The sequence below is a fragment of the Eschrichtius robustus genome, chromosome 4 (assembly GCF_028021215.1).
Source record: "Eschrichtius robustus isolate mEscRob2 chromosome 4, mEscRob2.pri, whole genome shotgun sequence".
Lineage (NCBI taxonomy): Eukaryota > Metazoa > Chordata > Mammalia > Artiodactyla > Eschrichtiidae > Eschrichtius > Eschrichtius robustus.
In genome coordinates, this window is record NC_090827.1 from 37,521,174 (window position 1) to 37,539,501 (window position 18,328).

Consider the following 18,328-nt stretch of genomic DNA (forward strand, 5'->3'; position numbering starts at 1 on the left):
TTTTGGACTTTTGAGTGGTCATTTCAAATATAGGAAGGAAATGTGCTTAGCCATCCATCTTGATCTTGAAGTGGAAAAACCCCTAAACTAAACTTTTAAGACAGTTGCCTCATTCAGCAATGTATTTCTGTGGCTACATTGGCTGTAGGATAAGGGATTGTTTCAGACAAGCTTAAGGGGATTTTATGGAAATATGAGTCAGGGTTATAGAATAACTGGGTCCTTATGAGATGAACCCAGAGAGAGGTTCTAGATCCATAACAGTACTGGGAATTCACGAGGAGTCTAGAAATCTGATCTCTGATTCATGCCTGATTCATTTTCTTTCTAGTTTGTTCATTCCTTCCTCTCTGTGAATCATTTTTTCTGTCTCATTGTTTCTGCTTCTTTATAACATTAGATTGCCTTGGTCAAAGTACTTAATCTCCCTATGCCTTGGTCTCTGGAAGTAATAACAAGGTTTATTTCCAGGTTTATTGTGAGGATCACTAAAAACACAGACCAGCGCACAGTATTAATGTAATATGTCTTACCCATTACTATTTGGCCTAAAATAAAACCTGGCTAAGAGATGTAATATTTATGACAAGCTGTCTATACATCCATTTCATTGTTCATTAGGTGTGCAAAGTTTTATATTGCTCCATTTTTCTTATATAAGATCATGTGATAACTTTCTTTTGGAATTTAGTATCAGGAAAAAGCTTATCTCTCTTGAAGAACTGATATGCTTCCTTTCATCGGGTAATGAGGATTCTCTAGTCCATCACATCTCCCTTTTTGCCCAGTCTGCCCAGAAGTTCAGAGTGAAGTTTAATGTTTCTTCAGGGGAACTATATTAACCCTGATGGGCAGTATATTTATGTACTTTTCCTTTTTTGCCTTTCATTTTCTATATATAATCTGACAGTTATGTAATATAAAACATTAATTTTAAGTTTCTTCAATCCTCTCCAGAAAGAAAGATAACAAGAAATAAAGCATTATTTTATGTAAGTCAGAAGAATCTTAAAGGAGAATGAAACACTGCTTTCAAAGAACTCTGAGTCTAGAGCAGAATCCTTTCCTTATGGCAATTCACAGCAAGAAAGACATTTTACATTGCAATTCAGTACATGTACATATATATTTCACATATGTATGTATATGAAACAAATTTTAAAAGCACTAATACTCAAAATGTTCTGATCTCTTTGTAAATATTAACTCAATTAATCCTCATAACCATTCCATGAGCCAGGCCCTCTTATTGTTACCCTTATTTTTTTACATGAGAAAACTGAGGCACAGAAGGGTTAAGTAACTTGGCCAAAGTTGACCAGTTACCTTGTTAGTAAGTATAAAGCTGGGTTTGAGTCCAGGGAGTCTGGTTTTAGAACCCATGCTCTATTTCATTACATCTGGCAACCCGCTCTATGGAATGAACCCCTTTGTAATTTTATTTTACTATCGTCTTTCATATTTTAAATGTTTATCATGATACCCAAATTCATGGGTCATAAATCACTACCCACTAATGGACCACAATCTTAGATTTTTAAACATTAATCAGGAAGGAAAAAAAACAAAACACATGTACATGATTGTCAATGGCTATTAAGAGTGTTCAAGCAGGCACTCTGAATTCTTACCATGTGAGTGAGGATGGATCAAAGGAGGCCTCAAAGGGCAAGAAACAGTTAAGCTGAGGCTGATAGAGAAGTTTATCAAGTACACAAGGCATGGGAGAAGGAGAAGGGCATTTCAGGCAGAGCACATATATAAGGCTACAAAGGGGTAAAAGATCCCCATTCATCAATTGCCCCAACACCTGTGAGCCGAGCACTGTATGAGTACAGAGGATGCACATGTGAGCAAAGTAGCCATGGCTCCATACATACATACAAATGCACACTATATATATTTATTTATAAACATATGTGTATTTATAAACACACACCTCCCAGCTCAAAGTACAGAGTATTTAAAATGATCTCAGAGACTCATCCCAATACAAAATTTTGAAAATTTCCAAATAATCTAATTAAAAATAATAGAGGAAAAATATTTCCTGCAAATTTATATATTCAATTTAATAGACCAACATATGCATTGTGGGAGTCCCAGGAGGAGAACAGAGATTCTTTTAAGAAAAATGGTGAAAACTTCCCAAGTTTGATAAATGTCATGAATATAAGTATTTGAGAAATTCAACAAACTCTAAGTAGGAAAATTCAAAGAGGTACACACTGAGACACATTATAATCAAACTCCCAAAGGCAAAGACAAAGAGTGAATCTTTAAAGCAGCAATTGAGAAGCAACTCATCACATACACAGCATCCTCAATAAGGTTTTAAGCAGACTTCTCACTAGAAACTTTGGAGGCCAGAAAGCAGGGTCTTTTTTTAAAATTTTTTTTTATTGGGGTATAGTTGTTTTACAATGTTGTGTTAGTTTCTACTGTACAGTGAAGTGAATTATATATTCAAAATGCTAAAAGAAAAAAAACTGTCAACCAAAATTCTTACATCTGGCAAAATTGTCCTTCTAAAGTGAGGAAGAAATTAAGAACATTCCCAGATAAACAAAAGCTGAGGAACTTTATTTCTACTGGACCTGCCCTGCAAGAAGTGCTAAAAGGAGTCCTGCAGGTTCAAAAAGAGTAACCTGAAGCCATATGAAGAAATAAAAGTCTCAGCAAAGGTAGACACATAGTCAATTATAGAAGTTAGTATTTTTGTAACAATAGTTGGTAACTTCACATTTTGTTTTCTACATAATTTAAGAGACTAATGCATTTATAAAAATAATTATTCTAAGAACTAGCAGTATTGTATATTTGATTTGTAACTCCACATGTTGTTTTCTACATAATTTAGGATATAGCATTAAAAAAACAATTATTAATGTATGTGTGGGAGTAGAGGGTATCTGTAAATCTCTATACCTTCCCGTCAGTTTTGCTGTGAACCTAAAACTCTAAAAAAATAAAGCCTTTCAATAACAAAATGATTAGTTTGTTTTTTGGATGCAAAATGTATAAAGATGTAGTTTTACAACATCAATAATCAAAAGAGGTAGGAATGGAGCTCTCAAGAAGCAAAGTTTTTGTATGTTAGTGAAGATAAACTGGTAAAAATTCAAAACAGAGGTTATAATTTTAGGATATCAGATGTAAGCCCCATGGCAACCACAAATAAAATAGTTACAGAATATACACAAAAGGAAATGAGAAGGGAAGTCAAAGGTTTCACTACAAAAAAAAATCAACATAAAAGAATACAGTAATGCAGGAAATGAGGAACAAAGAAGCTATAAGGTACATAAAAAACAAACAGTAAGTGACAGAAGTCCCTCCTTGTTAGTAATTACTTTAAATGTAAGTGGATTAAACTCTCCAATCAAAGGACAGAGACTGGCAGAATGAATTAAAAAACGTGATCCAACTATGTGCTGTCTACAAGACACTCACTTTAGATCCAAAGACACAAATAGGCTAAAATGAAATGATGGGGAAAGATATTTCATGCCAATAGTAACCAAAAGAGAGTAGGGGTGGCTATACTAATGTTAGACAAAATAGACTTGAAATTAAAAAAGGGCTATAAGAGACAAAGGAGGCTGTAATATATTAATAACAGATTCAATACAGGAAGAAGATACAACTGTCATAAACGTTGATGCACTTAATAAGAGACCATCAAAATAAATAAAGCAAAAATTGACAGAATTGAGGGGAGAAATAGACAGTTATACAATAATAGCTGGAGATTTCAATACCTGACTCTCAATAATGGATAGAACAACCAAACAGAAGATAAGTAAGAAAACAGAGGACTTGAACAATACAATAAACCAACTAGACGTAACAGATATATGCAGAACACTCTACCCAACAATGACAGAATACACAGTCTTCTCAAGGGCACACAGGACATTTTCCAGGATTGACCATATATTAGGCCAAAAATTAAGTCTTGATAGATATCACACAAAGTATCTTCTTCAGCCACAACTAGAGTAGTCATTAAGGGAGGGAAAACTGGAGAATTCACAAATTGTGGAAATTAAATAACACACTCTTAAACAACCAATGGATCAAAGAAGAAATCACAAGGGAAATTAGAAAATACTTAGTGATGAATGAAAATGAAAACACAACATGGCAAAACTTATGAAATGCAGTGAAAGCAGTGCTAAAGGGGAAATTTATAACTATAAATGCTTAAATTTATAAAAAAGAAAGATCTTTTAAAAAACATTTAAAAACAAAAAGATCTCAAATCAACATTCTAACCTTACAATTTAATGAATTAGGAAAAGAACAAACTAAACCCAAAGCTCTCAGAAGAAAAAAAATAATAAAGATTAGGGCAGAGATAAATGAAATAGAGGATAGAAAAAGAACTCAATGAAAACAAAAGTTGGTTCTTTGCAAAGATCAACAAAATTGAGAAAACTTTAGCTAGATCAACTAAGAAAAAAACAGAGAAGACTCAAAGTACTACAATCAGAAATGAAAGTAGGCTTTGCTGTACAGCAGAAACTAACACAACATTGTAAAGCAACTATACTCCAATAAAAAGAAAGAAATGAAAGTAGGGACATTACTACCAATTTTAGAGATAAAAAGGATTATTAGAGAGTACTGTGAACAACTCTGTGTAAAAAATTGGATAACGTAAATGAAATGGACAAATTCCGAGAAACAAAACCTACCAAGACTGAACCATGAAGAAATAATAAGCCTGAACTGACCTATAACTTGTAAGGATAATGAGTCAGTAATCAAAAATCTCCCAACAAAGAAAAGCCCTGGATGATGGCCTCACTGATTCATTCTACCAAAAATGTAACGGACTACCACCAATTCTTCTCTAACATTTCAAAAAACTGAATGGGAGAGAACACTTCCTATTTCGTTCTGTTAGGCCAGCATTGCCCTGATACCAAAGCCAGAAAAAAAATACCTCAAGAAAAGAGAACTACAGACAAATATCTCTTATGAACATTAATTCAACAAAATACTAGTGAAGGGAATTCAGCAGCATATTAAAAGGATTATATATCATGGCCAATTGGAATACAAGGATGGTTCAACGTACTAATACTTATCAATGTAATACATCATATTAACAGAATGAAGAAAAAATTACCATATGATCATCTCAATGCAGAAAAAGTATTTGACAAAATTAAATACCCTTTCATGATAAAATACTCAACAAATTAGGAATAGAAGGAAACTGCCTCAACATAACAAAAGCCATATATGAAAAACTCACAGTGAGCATCATACTCAATAGTGAAAGACTGAAAGCTTTCCTCTACGATTAGAAACAAGGCAAGAAGGCCCAGTTTCATCACTTCTATTCAACACAGTACTTAGAGCAATTAGGCAAGAAAAAGAAATAAAAGGCATTAAAACTGGAAAGGAAGAAGTAAAATCATCTCTGTTTATAGCTGTTGTGATTTTATATGTCAAAAACGCGAAAGATTCCACAAAAAGCTATTAGAACTAACAAACAAATTCAGCAAAGTAATAACAAATTCTGGATACAAGATCAACATTCAAAATTCAGTAGTATATGTATACACTAAGAATAAATAATTTGAAAAGGAAATTAAAAAAACAATTCCACTTACAATAACAAAAATAATAAAATAAAATACTCAGGAATTAACTTTACCAAGGAGGTAAAAGACCTGTGCAATGAAAACTATAAAACATTGCTGAAAGAAATTAAAGAAGACATAAATAAATAAAAAGACATCTTATGTTCATGGATTAGAATATTTAATATTGTTATGATGTCAATACTACCTAAAGCAATTTACAGATTCAATGCAATCCCTATCAAAATACCAATGACAATTTTTTTAGAAGTAGAAAAATTCATTCTAAAATTCATATGTAATTTCAAGGGACCTGAATAACCAAAATAATCTTGAAAAAGAAAAAAGGTGGACTCATACTTCCTGATTTCAAAACTACTACACAGTTACAGTAATCAGTGTGGTACTGGCATAAAGACAAACATATAGACCAAAGGAATAGAATAGAGAGCTCAGAAATAAATCTTCACATATATGGTCAAACAATTTTTGACAAGGGTATTAAGACTATTCAAAGGGGAAAGGACAGTTTTTTTTCAACAAATGATGATGGGAAAACTAGATATCCACATGCAAAAGAATGAAGTTGGATGCTTACCTAACACTATAGACATAAATTAACTCAAAATGGATCAAAGACCTAAACACAGTAGCTAAAAGTATAAAACTCTTGGATTTGGCAATGATTTCTTGGATATGACAACAAAAGTACAGGCAACACAAGAAAAAGTAGACAAATTAGACTTCATGAAATTAAAAAAAATTTTGCCATCAAAGGATACTATCAACAGAGTGAAAGGCAATCAATGGAATAGGAGAAAATAATTGCAAATCACATATCTGATAAAGAATTAATATCCAGAATATAGAAGTATTCCTAAAACTTAATAATAAAAAACAAACAACCCAATTCAAAAACAGAAAGGACTTGAATAAACATTTCTCCAAAGAAGAGATCCCAAGGACCAATAAGCACATGAAAAGATGCTCAATATTACTAATCACTGGAGAAATGTAAATCAAGAACTCAGTGAGATACCCCTCACACTCATTATGATGGCAACTAGCATGAAAGCAGAAAACGATAAATGTTGGTGAAGATGTGAAGCAACTGGAACCCGTGTGCGTTGTTGGTGAGAATGAAAAATGGTACAGCCTTTGTGGTGGCAGAATGGTGGTTCTCAAAAAATTTTAAATAAAGTTATCAAATGATTCAGTAATTCCACTCCTGGGTATATACTCAAATGAACTGAGAACAGGGTCTTAAAGAGATATTTATACACCCGTGTTCACAGGAAACATTATTCACAATAGGTAAAACACTGAAGCAGCCCAAGTGTCCATTGACAAATGAATGGATAAGCGAAATATAAACATACAATGGAATAGTATTCAGCCATAAAAAGGAAGGAAATTGTTACAAATGCTACAACATGGAAGAAACTTGAGGATACTGCAAGCCCTAGGAAAGCAAGAGTACTTGTGAGCCCATAATCTGATTTTGCTTTAAGTACTGAGATGACACTGTTTACTATAATATCTCCATTTTCCAACATGGAAAACAGAATAGGGTATGGATATGAGTTAGGGGGATGATTTTTATAGAATTGCAGCAATATCAACATTTTGAGGATTATGATTTAACCATAACAGAGAATGGGAAAGAGTCAAAATAGTTTCGGATATTCCCATGCAAGCTTTTCTTAATATGGACAGAACACAATATCAGAAACAAAGCTCAACATAGTAAAATCATCTTGCCCCATGAATTATGCATGATGAGGCTTGGTCATTGTTCACCCCACTTTTAATTCCAACTGATTCAATCTCTGTAGTACCTGGGTGCTTATCCCTTTTTATCACTTTGTTCTTCATTACTAAATTTCCCAAATGATTTCTAGATAGAGTGCCATTATGCACTTCCAGGTTTATGAGCTATTGTAGGAAAAGTCACATTCTCTGGCTATATTCTACACATTTCTAAAGCAGTAGGTTTATACTTAAAGCAATCTTATGGTAGTAACAATAAGTTTAAGCAATTTATAGACATTTTAAAAAACTGTTTGCAATAGCTCAGCGGGCTCTGCAAATTATATTGTTTAGTACAGCATAAAAAATTTCTGAAAAGTTTACTATAAGTTGAAATTAAAAAATTCCCCTCATTAGTTAGCATTACTGTTTGAAATGCATCTCACTAAAAACTCTGTCTTCTAAACATGATGAATATGATACCTAGCACAAAGAAAATATGTAACTATACATATTTGAAGAAAAATGGTAAGTTAATATTACTACCTAAATCAAGACAAAGTTAATGCAAAATATTTAGGATATTTACATTATAACTTTTAAAAGCCAAAGAAAAATAATCAATGACAGTTAATGATAATAGCTGAAGTGAGAATTGTCTACATGTGTTTCATATAGAGAATCTCTTTTAACTTCCACAAGAATGTCCTATTATTATTATGGTCTCCAAATAGTTGTGGAAATCAAAGATTAGTAAAGTCAGGTAACCTGCAAAAAATTACAGAAGCATTAAGTAGCAAAGCCAAATTTCCAGCTGAGGAAGAAATCATCTCCCCTAACAGCCAGAGCTGCAATGTCATGGTTCCTATGCTTTTTCCCTTACAAAGATTTTTTTAGGTCTATTTACAGCTGATAAGTTTAAACACCATATGTGAAAATAATATTTTAAAGAAAACTTTTTTTTTAATATCTTTATTGGAGTATAATTGCTTTACAATGTTGTGTTAGTTTCTGCTGTATAACAAAGTGAATCAGCTGTATGTTTACATATATCCCCATATCCCCTCCCTCTTGCGTCTCCCTCCCACCCTCCCTATCCTACCCCTCTAGGTGGTCACAAAGCACTGAGCTGATCTCCCTGTGCTATGCAGCTGTTAAAGCAAACTTTTAAAGAACATAAAGACATAAATGCCTCAGAAATTGGCATTTCTGTGTTCCGTTCACATTTGAAATCTTTCCTCCTTTCGTATTTATTTAGACTTGGCTTTGGTGTAAATTTGAGATCCTTTTTGCACTTATTAAACAATTTTTAAAAGTGCCTTTCAACAGTATCTTTTTAAATTCCCAAATTGTAAACTTATTGATATCAATATTCTTTTTAAAAAATTTATTGTCAAAAATTCTTTTCTTTCCTAGTTTCACATCTTAGAGATCTGCTGTGGAAGACAGTATCAGAGTGTAAATAAGTAAGTAAACAATAAAAATAAAAAGGAGTGGCGTTTCTCCTGTGTTCCCATGTGTATTCTCTGCTGTTGCTTTTTTTTATACATTCAGGAGAAAGTAAGGAATAATTGTCTCTCCACTTCAGAACACCAAAATCCTGTCTCTTTTTCTTGAATAAGGAAGAAGATCTTAAAACCCAATTTGCTACCTAGAAGGGAAGAGGGTCATCTTCCTTTCCTTCTCTCTCCTGCCTATTCTTGTTAGTCAAGTAACCATTTATTCGGCAATTGGCATCTTCAGAAAGTTTAACTGGCAAACCTCTGCATGGAATTTAATTTATTACTTTAAAAGAGACGCAAAATGTTTTGAAGAGAAAACAAGATGATATCACAAAATTATTCAAAAGTAAACAAGAGGAATGAAGCAGAGGAAGAGCTCACCTAAAGGGGCCTAAATTCCCATAATGTTATCATGAAATAGTATATCCTGAATAAACATCTTCACCTTGTTACAGATACTTTGAGTGCCTGACCATGGTGCAAATCCAAATGCTAAATTTGCTCATAACAAGTATATCTGTAGTTTGTAAAAGCACCTTTGGAAGACAGTTTTGGAATATTTTCAAGATGAAAACCTAAGATGGGCAAAATGTTAATTTACTTTAACTGAGTAAGTATAATACAGTTCAAAGGCAGGAGAGAAAGGTTGTGCTGCCCAAGTGACGCTCAGTAAACACCAATTGGTGATGCTGAAAGATATTCTGAAAGAAAGCAATATCTTAGAGATGTACACAATTTTGAACTAAATCTATTCTTCTGTATAATAGAGCTTGATATCTGAAGCAGAAAATAATATTGAGCAGATTAACATTCTCTGTCCCTTGATAATTTTGCTTATTTGTATCCTCATATACACAGCTAAAGCTGTAAAAACTTCCCCCCAGAAAATTTTATTTGAATCTATAAATGACACTTTTATTACTTAGCTACTCAAAGCAATTATGATATGATAATAAGTGATACTTTAAGTATCACTTAAATAATGCATTCTGATAATATAATACAGAATAAAAAAGCACAAAGTACAGAACTACAACATGCCCTTCTTTAGTTGTTAAAGATCAGTTAAATACTATCAATGGACTATTCAACAGCTTATCTAAGAAAGTCAAATAACCAGTGTCGCGGCTTCCCTGGTGGCGCAGTGGTTAAGAATCCGCCTGTCAATGCAGGGGACACGGGTTCGAGCCCTGGTCTGGGAGGATACCACATGCCGCGGAGCGACTAGGCCCGTGAGCCACAACTACTGAGCCTGCGCGTCTGGAGCCTGTGCTCCGCAACGGGAGAGGCCGGGACAGTGAGAGGTCCACGCACCGCGATGAAGAGTGGCCCCCGTTCTCCGCAACTGGAGAAAACCCTAGCACAGAAACGAGGACCCAACACAGCCAAAAATAAATAAATAAATAAATTTATTAAAAAAAAAAATTACCTGTGTCAAATATGTTGTACTTTAGTACAATATATTTGAAAAAAATATACCTATTAGGCACAGCAATAATCTGGTCACTTAAAAAGTAATAAAGCATAGTAGAATTCCTTCTGTAAATGGATGATAAAAAACTCAGAAGCCCTTTGCCTTTGAACCGTTTTACCCCATTCCAAAGTAAAATGATCCCCCATCAATTGGGTTTGACCATTCCAGTAACAACTACTTTAGCTTGTCTTGCTCAATTACTCACTTAAAGTTTATACTCTTACTTGTAAACATATAACACTTTTGAGGAATTAAACTTCCTCAATACAACAGTTAAACTAGCTACCTACAACACTGAACTAAAAAATGTTGTAATCAAAAAATATTCACAGCAGGATACCTATTTCATGGTGTTAGTAATCTGACATTTATTCTTCACTAATTTATTCATTTAACAGCAAGTTATTGAGCTCCGCCTGAGTGCCAGGCCCTGTTTAAGCCCTGGGGACACAGTGGCATACACACAGACACGTTCCTGTCCTGTGGAGCATACATTCCACTAGATATGACACAGTTGACGTACAAACTCCCAACAGAAGATGAGGACCAGATGACTGCAGAAATATACCCGGGTGATTGGACTGGGAATAAGTGTGTGTGGGGTGAGGGCTCCTTGATTATGGGGTCAGGGAATAGCAGACTGAGGTCACATTCAAGGTGACACCTGCATGACAAGAAGTGTCAGCAGTAAGGCCACACTCGAAGGAGTGAGTGGTAGGGAGAATGGGGGATAAGGCCAGAGAGGTCAGCAAAGCCCAAATCACACACAGCTCTGGGCCATGATGAAGAGTTTAGAGTTTATCATAAGACCAATGGGAAGCTCTTGGAGGGTTTTAAACAGGTGAGTGTCCCCATGATCTAATTTTTAAAAGGTCATTCTGGTGGCTGAATTTTGGTGGAATTCAAGGGGATATTAGAAGAGCAAGTAGGAGACTCTTCTAGTGATCTTGGCAAGAGATGCTGGTGACTATGCAATGAAGAGAATAGGTGAACACAGGATACGTTTTGGAGTTATATCTGATAGTACATACTGATGGATTAGATGGGGGAGTGGTGGTGAAGGCAAGGTGAAACTCAAGGCTGCCTTGGTACCATTTACTGAACTGAGGGAAGACTGGGGGAGGGATGTTAGGAGGGGGGAGTGTGAGGGGCAGCAGAGGTAAAGCAAGAGTCCAGTGGGGGGCCATGTTAGCCTTGGAATGTGTATTAAAAATCCAAGTAAATATGTCAAGGAGGCAGTTGGATATAAAACTTTGAAGCTTAATGGAGAGGTCAGAGCTGGATTTATAAATGTGATAGCCATCAGGTATTGCTTGTATTTAAAGCTATAGGACTAGATCCAGGTAGAGAGTGTAGCTGGAGTAGAGGGTCAAAGACCCACCCCTAGAACAATCCACCACTGAGAGTTTGAAAACAGAAAAGCAGCCAGCAAAGGAGACTGAAGGCAGCATAGTTGAAGAGTTTGGAGGAAAACCATAGAACATGGCATCCTGGAAGCCACAAGCACAGAATGTTCAAGGAGAGAGTATTCATCTCTATCAAATAATGTGAAGACATCAAGCAAGATGAGAACAGAAACATGACCATTAGATGTGATAAAAATGGAGGACATCAGTCACAGTGAACAGATTTCAGTGAGTTCTGGGTCTGGAAACCTATTTAGAGTCAACTGAGGTAAGAATGGGATGTGGAAGATGGAGACAATGCTTCTGGTTACTGCGAAGGGTACAGAAAAATGGGGTAGAAACTGGAGGAGGATAAGAAGTCAAGGGAGATACTAGGGTAGATACGAATGCTAGTGAGATTGCTCCAATGGAAAAGGAGAAACTGATGATGTAGCAAGAAAACACATTTAACTGGTGGAGAAAGTCTTGGAACAAGTAAGAGGGGATGGTATCCAGAGCACAAGTAGAGACATCATCCTTAGACAAGAACAGGAACTCTCCACCCATTGCAATAGGAGGGACACAAAGTGTGAGTTTACGTATTAGTAGGTTGGTATGTTTTGGAGTAGATGATGAAGTGTTATTCTGGGACTAGACAAAGAACACATCCATATTACAGGATATCAAAGCTAGTGTACATGAATTATGTAAGTATATATTTCTGTTATCATCTTAGGGAAGAATAAGGCAGTTTAGAGAGGAGTTTGAGGATATATCTTAGATATTGCTTTTGCCTGATTGGAAATTTGATTCACCAATTTCTCCCCTTTATATTCTTGTATACTGAGGATCTGTGACGCACCAGTTTGATCATTTTGTAATGCTAACAGATAGGGAGTCAAACTCAAAATCTGTCTTCTTTGGCAAGTTTTATCCAACATCTTATTTTTCTCTGATTTTTTCCAGACCTCTAGGCTGCACCTCACAGTATAAATATGCAACTCATTCATTGCATATTTATTTCCTGCTTGTATTATTTCAAATAGAGACAAGGATAAGACCAAGTACTTTATACTAAAATAACATTGTTCTCCCCTCTGTGAAAAACCTAGTGTTAGATATAAAGTAGGCACTTAATAAATGCTTGCTGACCAATGTATCTTTTTAGAGTTCAATGGCTGATAAAAAGTTTTACACAGAAATTCTTTGGAATATGCATAATTCCTCATGGCACCTGCTGGGTGTTGCTGAGAGATGCTGAAATCAATTTTATCCTTTACATGCTATTCAATTTGTTTGGGGCAAGGTCTACAATGTATATCAATCAGGAGCATAATAGTGAGCCAAGTACAAGTTACCTTCCTACCAAGGTTTGTACCCACTATCTTTGAGCTTTGATATAAAAAAGTATTCAAGTGTAGGAAGCTTTAAGGAGAATTCAACAGTAAGGGGTGAGAATTACCCAGGGCTACTTGTGTTCTGTAGCATAATATGGATTTGAAATCAATTTGGTAATATCCTTAGTGAAAAAAAATAATATTTGTAACAGAACACTCATTAACATAGCCTATTTTGCATTGCCTTATAATGTTTTCTTCAGTGCAGACTGAAAGCAGATTTTAAATATATAGATGTCTAATTTGTTAAAATGTGAAGCATACATTTAATTCCAAATTTAATTCCTAATTCTTAAGCCAATTATAACTATTTAGATATCACTATATTTAAATCAGAAAGCAAATATCACTCATATATATTTTTCTTTTAAGAAGGAATTGTGGGGCTTCCCTGGTGGCACAGTGGTTGAGAATCTGCCCGCCAATGCAGGGGACACGGGTTCGAGCCCTGGTCTGGGAAGATCCCACATGCCGCGGAGCAACTGGGCCCGTGAGCCACAGCTACTGAGCCTGCGCATCTGGAGCCTGTGCTCCGCAACAAGAGAGGCCGCGACAGTGAGAGACCCGTGCACCGCGATGAAGAGTGGCCCCCGCTTGCCGCAACTAGAGAAAGCCCATGCACAGAAACGAAGACCCAACACAGCCAAAAATAAATAAATTAATCAATTAATTACTTAATTAAAAAAAATGTAGTGTGTTCCAATAATGGCTAAGAAGCAGAAAAATGTTTAAAAAAAAAAAAAAAGAAGGAATTGTATCATCAGATAACATTGACCTTTAATTTTGTCCAACAGGCTACCATGGAAAGCTAATGAATTAGCAACTAGAATAGCAGTTAAAAACCAAAGATCCCAGATTCTACACTTGGCAGTCAATAGAACTCCAAGGAAGACAGCGATTATAGCTACTATAAATTTTGTCACTCTATAAAATAAAGTAGCTACTGATAGAATGAACTATTCCATTTTTCCATGCTGTATGCATACTGACAATTATCTAATGAAATATATCAAGAGACTTAGAATTTTAGACTATGTGAAAACCTATACCAAAACCATCAATAGGAATACCCTGTCAGTGGAATCCCATAGCACTAGGCAACATTAGCAGAGACAATCTTTTAAAAGCATTTATTGTATAAAATATTTTTGAATAGTTGAATCATTTAATGAATTCCGTAAGATGCATGCGCATATATAAGATTTCTATTTGTCAAAAATTACATATAAAAATCTGATAACAGAGTCACCAAGTCTATAGGTAAGAAATATTAAACCTGTTTAGCTATTATTCTAGGTTTCTATTTATTTCTCACTAACCTACATGGATTTTTATACTGTTTTTACTCAGATCATAAATTAGGTTCTGACTAGCCATAAAATGGCAAAGTTTACTCTGTTCATTAAAAAAAATAAATCCAGACAATTTAGAATTATTTTTAAATTAACCAATAAACTATGATCCATTAATTCTTTTCGTGGGTTCTTGACGGGAGAGAGAATATACATTAGTAAGGGATTATTTTTTAAATCACCAGGAAAAAAAGATACACGAATCCTTCTCTTAAAGTGTTTTTTTCTCCCCCATGGAGGCAATATACCTTAAAATGGAAGTTAGTAAGCAATTAATGACACAGACTTAACTAAAATATTGCAAATATGATAGTATAATATCTTGGTAAATATGAGAATTTTGAAAATCATAAAATTAAAGACAGATATGTGTAAGATCAATAGACATGATTTATCATTATTTAATATGAGCTTTAATTTTTAAATGCTATGTTCCAATGAAAAAGTGGACTGCACAGGAAAATTGAAATTTCAATAAAGAATCAAGATAAAATAAACAAACTTTATATTAAAGTACCTTTAAGGGGTATATACTTACGCAGCAACCTCCTCTTTTGACAATCCTTTGAAATTCACCTCCAGATAATGATCTATGTCGTCTTTTTCTTTGATCAACTGAGACCTAAATGAAATGGAAAGAAATAATAAAGCACTGCCTTAAATCGAGTTGAAAAGCTACCAAACATATAAAATGCCACCAGAAGAACAGAAATATTCTGGGGATAATATCATAGATAATAAATGTTCTGCAAGAGCTATAGAGTTAGGTTGTTCATTGATAATTTCAAAATTTTAATTTTCTTGAATGGGAAGAATACTAACCTCAGTGTGTAAACAAATAAAACACCAACACATTAAAATACTCTGCATTCTTAAGTAAATGGGGTTTTCTCCTCAAAGCATTATAAGATCTTCCACTTTACTCATGTTCTCTCACAATATAACTTTCCAGCTACAGAAGTCAGATTCTGTTTGGCACAGGATCTTGAACTAAGAATACTTATTTGATACAAATGTGTTAAAATTATTGGTTGCAAACATTACAGAATTTTGCTCTGACATGCTGTTTGAGAGGTTTTTAAAATCACACATAAAACTCAAATTATTATTAAAAGTTCAAGGTGAAAGTGATTTTAAGAAGACTTTAATGAGAAATATATTACACATGTAGTATGTTCAATCTTCATACACCTGGCACCTTTAAAAATAAGCAGACTATGAACATCTTATGACAATAGGAGTATGGGATACACAGATACCTTTTTATTCAGAAGCTAATGGAGAATGTTGATACAAAGCTTTGCCTTAAATGGTTATGATAAAAATGTTTTTTTTCAATAAAATGAATATAAAATTTTTTTTCTTTAAAATCTCTCTTATTCTAGGGATGTGAGACTGGGCTATGTTTTTGCTCGTGTTGAAAAGAAAATGTAATCTCAATTATTACAAAAGACAGGAAGAAGAAGCTAGCTATTTCAGATTTTGTAAATATTTCACATTATTCAAAAGGAAAATGGAAAATAAGAATGTATATACTGGAGTTATGCATCTATTGAAAATTTTCTGTTTTTCACATTATTTGAAAATAAAATTACAATTTTCTACACTTCTATTTTACAATTTCTACAGTTTTCAATTCTATTACCAAAGAACTTTGATGGTAGTTTAGCTGAATGTATTTATTTTGGTCCAGGGGCTTTGGTCTTTGCCAGAAACACCAAAAATGAGGTATGGTCCTTCTCAGAACAAAGTAGTCTCATAATACTTTGATCGTTATGCCTTGTAGGAATTGAAAGGTAAGCATAAAAAAAATCAAACCTATATATAGGTTTTAATTTTCTTGAATGGAAAGAGGCAGGGAAGAATACTAACCTCAGTGTGTAAACAAATAAAACACCAACACATTAAAATACTCTGCATTCTTAAGTAAATGGGTTTTTCTCCACATCCACCTAATCCTATATATAGGTTTATACTGCATATAAATAATATGTGCATTACTAAAAATCAATAAAACTATAAGTGGACATTTCTAAATAACACAATCTTAGTTAATATTCATAATTATGATAAAATACATCAAGTTCCTGCCCTGCAGTTTTTCAGCTGCAGTTGAAAACTCCATAAGCTCAGCAGACATTCACAGGCAGTGGTGGTTCGATGATGCATTTTCAAGCCCCAGGATCATTTCAGGAGCTAAATCGTGCCTGCCAGTTTCCCCGGTAGTAAGACTGTGTCGTCCTTCCTCCAAAACAGAAATCAGTGCTTGGGACCTTGTGGTTTAGATGCCATACATCTTTCATGCCTAAAGCTTCTGCTTTCAATTCTCTACACGTATTTTAAAAAGGAAATGTATTTCCAAAGCTTTACAGGAAGCACAATATAATGGTAATAGAAAATAAAATGATCAAATGAGTGCTAGCCTGCTAAATAAATATATTCTTAATCTTTGAATGAGGTTCATCAATCTTTCTGAAACAGCAAATTTGAATATTCTGAATATAACAATATACTTTTGTTTTTAAACAATTTTGTTTTCTGAGATATGCTATTTACATTTTTTACTGCAAGAAATTCGTTCTGTAGGAAAAAAAAATGAAAGCCAGGGTCACGTACCTTGGAATTGTTCTGGGGGAACATGGCAGCTTCTGTCTGGCTAAGGCCGTAAGCTTTGGGCGTGTCATGGGCAGTGGGGGCAGGGTGGTCATTTTGGACTACCAAAAAAAAAAAAAACCAGAAATGGTATTTTAAAGAATAAATCATTCAAAGAATCTTTTAAGACATTATTAGAGACGCACAGTCAGTTGTCTGAGCTGAGAATGCCTCTGTGTGTAGATCTATAGCTCTGTTATTCAGGCATGAAGCTCAGAGAGTGAATTCTGCAGGTTGCTTCTCTCATTATTTTCTTCTACTATCTGCCTTTTGCCCAATTTATTACTTGTCTGCATCTCCATCACAAAGTGGAAAAGGAGAAAATCTGATAAATGCATTGAAGATTCAGACAATTAGGAGCTTTGTTATGGGTTTTGTTAGTGGAGCTGGTTGCAATCAAAAAGTGAAGATTTTTAGGACAGCTATAGATTTCAAATGCTCATGCGTTTCTCTCCTGTTACAATCAATAATTAAAATTTTTTCATACTTTGCTGTTTTCTAAAAACTTTCTCACTCACAAATAAAGCCTTTCCCTTAGAAGTGATAAATGCTAAGAACAATTCTCAACAAGGAGACAGCTTCCCTGAGAGAGCACATAGCTACAACAGTGTACAAATCACTTCAAAATGTAGTGGTTTAATCACACCAAAAAGAATAAAATACCTAGGAATAAACCTACCTAAGGAGGCAAAAGACCTGTACTCTGAAACCTATAAGATGCTGATGAAAGAAGTTGAAGACAATACAAACAGATGGAAAGATACACCATGTTCTTGGATTGGAAGAATAAATATTGTTAAAATGACCATACTACCTATGGCAATCTACAGATTTGATGCAATCCCTATCAAATTACCAATGGCATTTTTCACAAAATTCAAACAAAAAATTTGAGAATTTGTATGGAAATACAAAAGACCCCAAATAGCCAAAACAATCTTGAGAAAGAAGAAAGGAGCTGGAGGAATCACACTCCCTGACTTCACACTATACTACAAAGCTACAGTAATCAAAATAGTATGGTACCAGCAGAAAAACAGAAATAAATCCACACTCTTATGGTCAAAAAAATCTATGATGAAGGAGGCGAGAATATACAATGGAACAAAGACAATCTCTTCAATAAGTGGTGCTGGGAAAACTGGACAGTTACATGTAAAAGAATGAAATTAGAACATTCTCTAACACCATATACAAAATTAAACTCAAAATGGATTAAA

At 34.3% G+C, this 18,328-nt stretch overlaps 1 protein-coding gene across 1 annotated transcript in view; it reads right to left on the reverse strand.

Moving 5' to 3' along the window:
* Window positions 1-17,164, reverse strand: part of TTC29 (tetratricopeptide repeat domain 29) — a 260,172-nt gene extending 243,008 nt beyond the window's left edge. The window contains exons 1-2 of the mRNA XM_068542081.1: window positions 17,073-17,164; window positions 14,995-15,078 (exon numbers count right to left, since the gene is read on the reverse strand). Coding sequence (XP_068398182.1) covers window positions 14,995-15,078; window positions 17,073-17,164 — 176 coding nt within the window. The remainder of the gene's footprint in view (window positions 1-14,994; window positions 15,079-17,072) is intronic.
* Window positions 17,165-18,328: the final 1,164 nt, after the last annotated feature.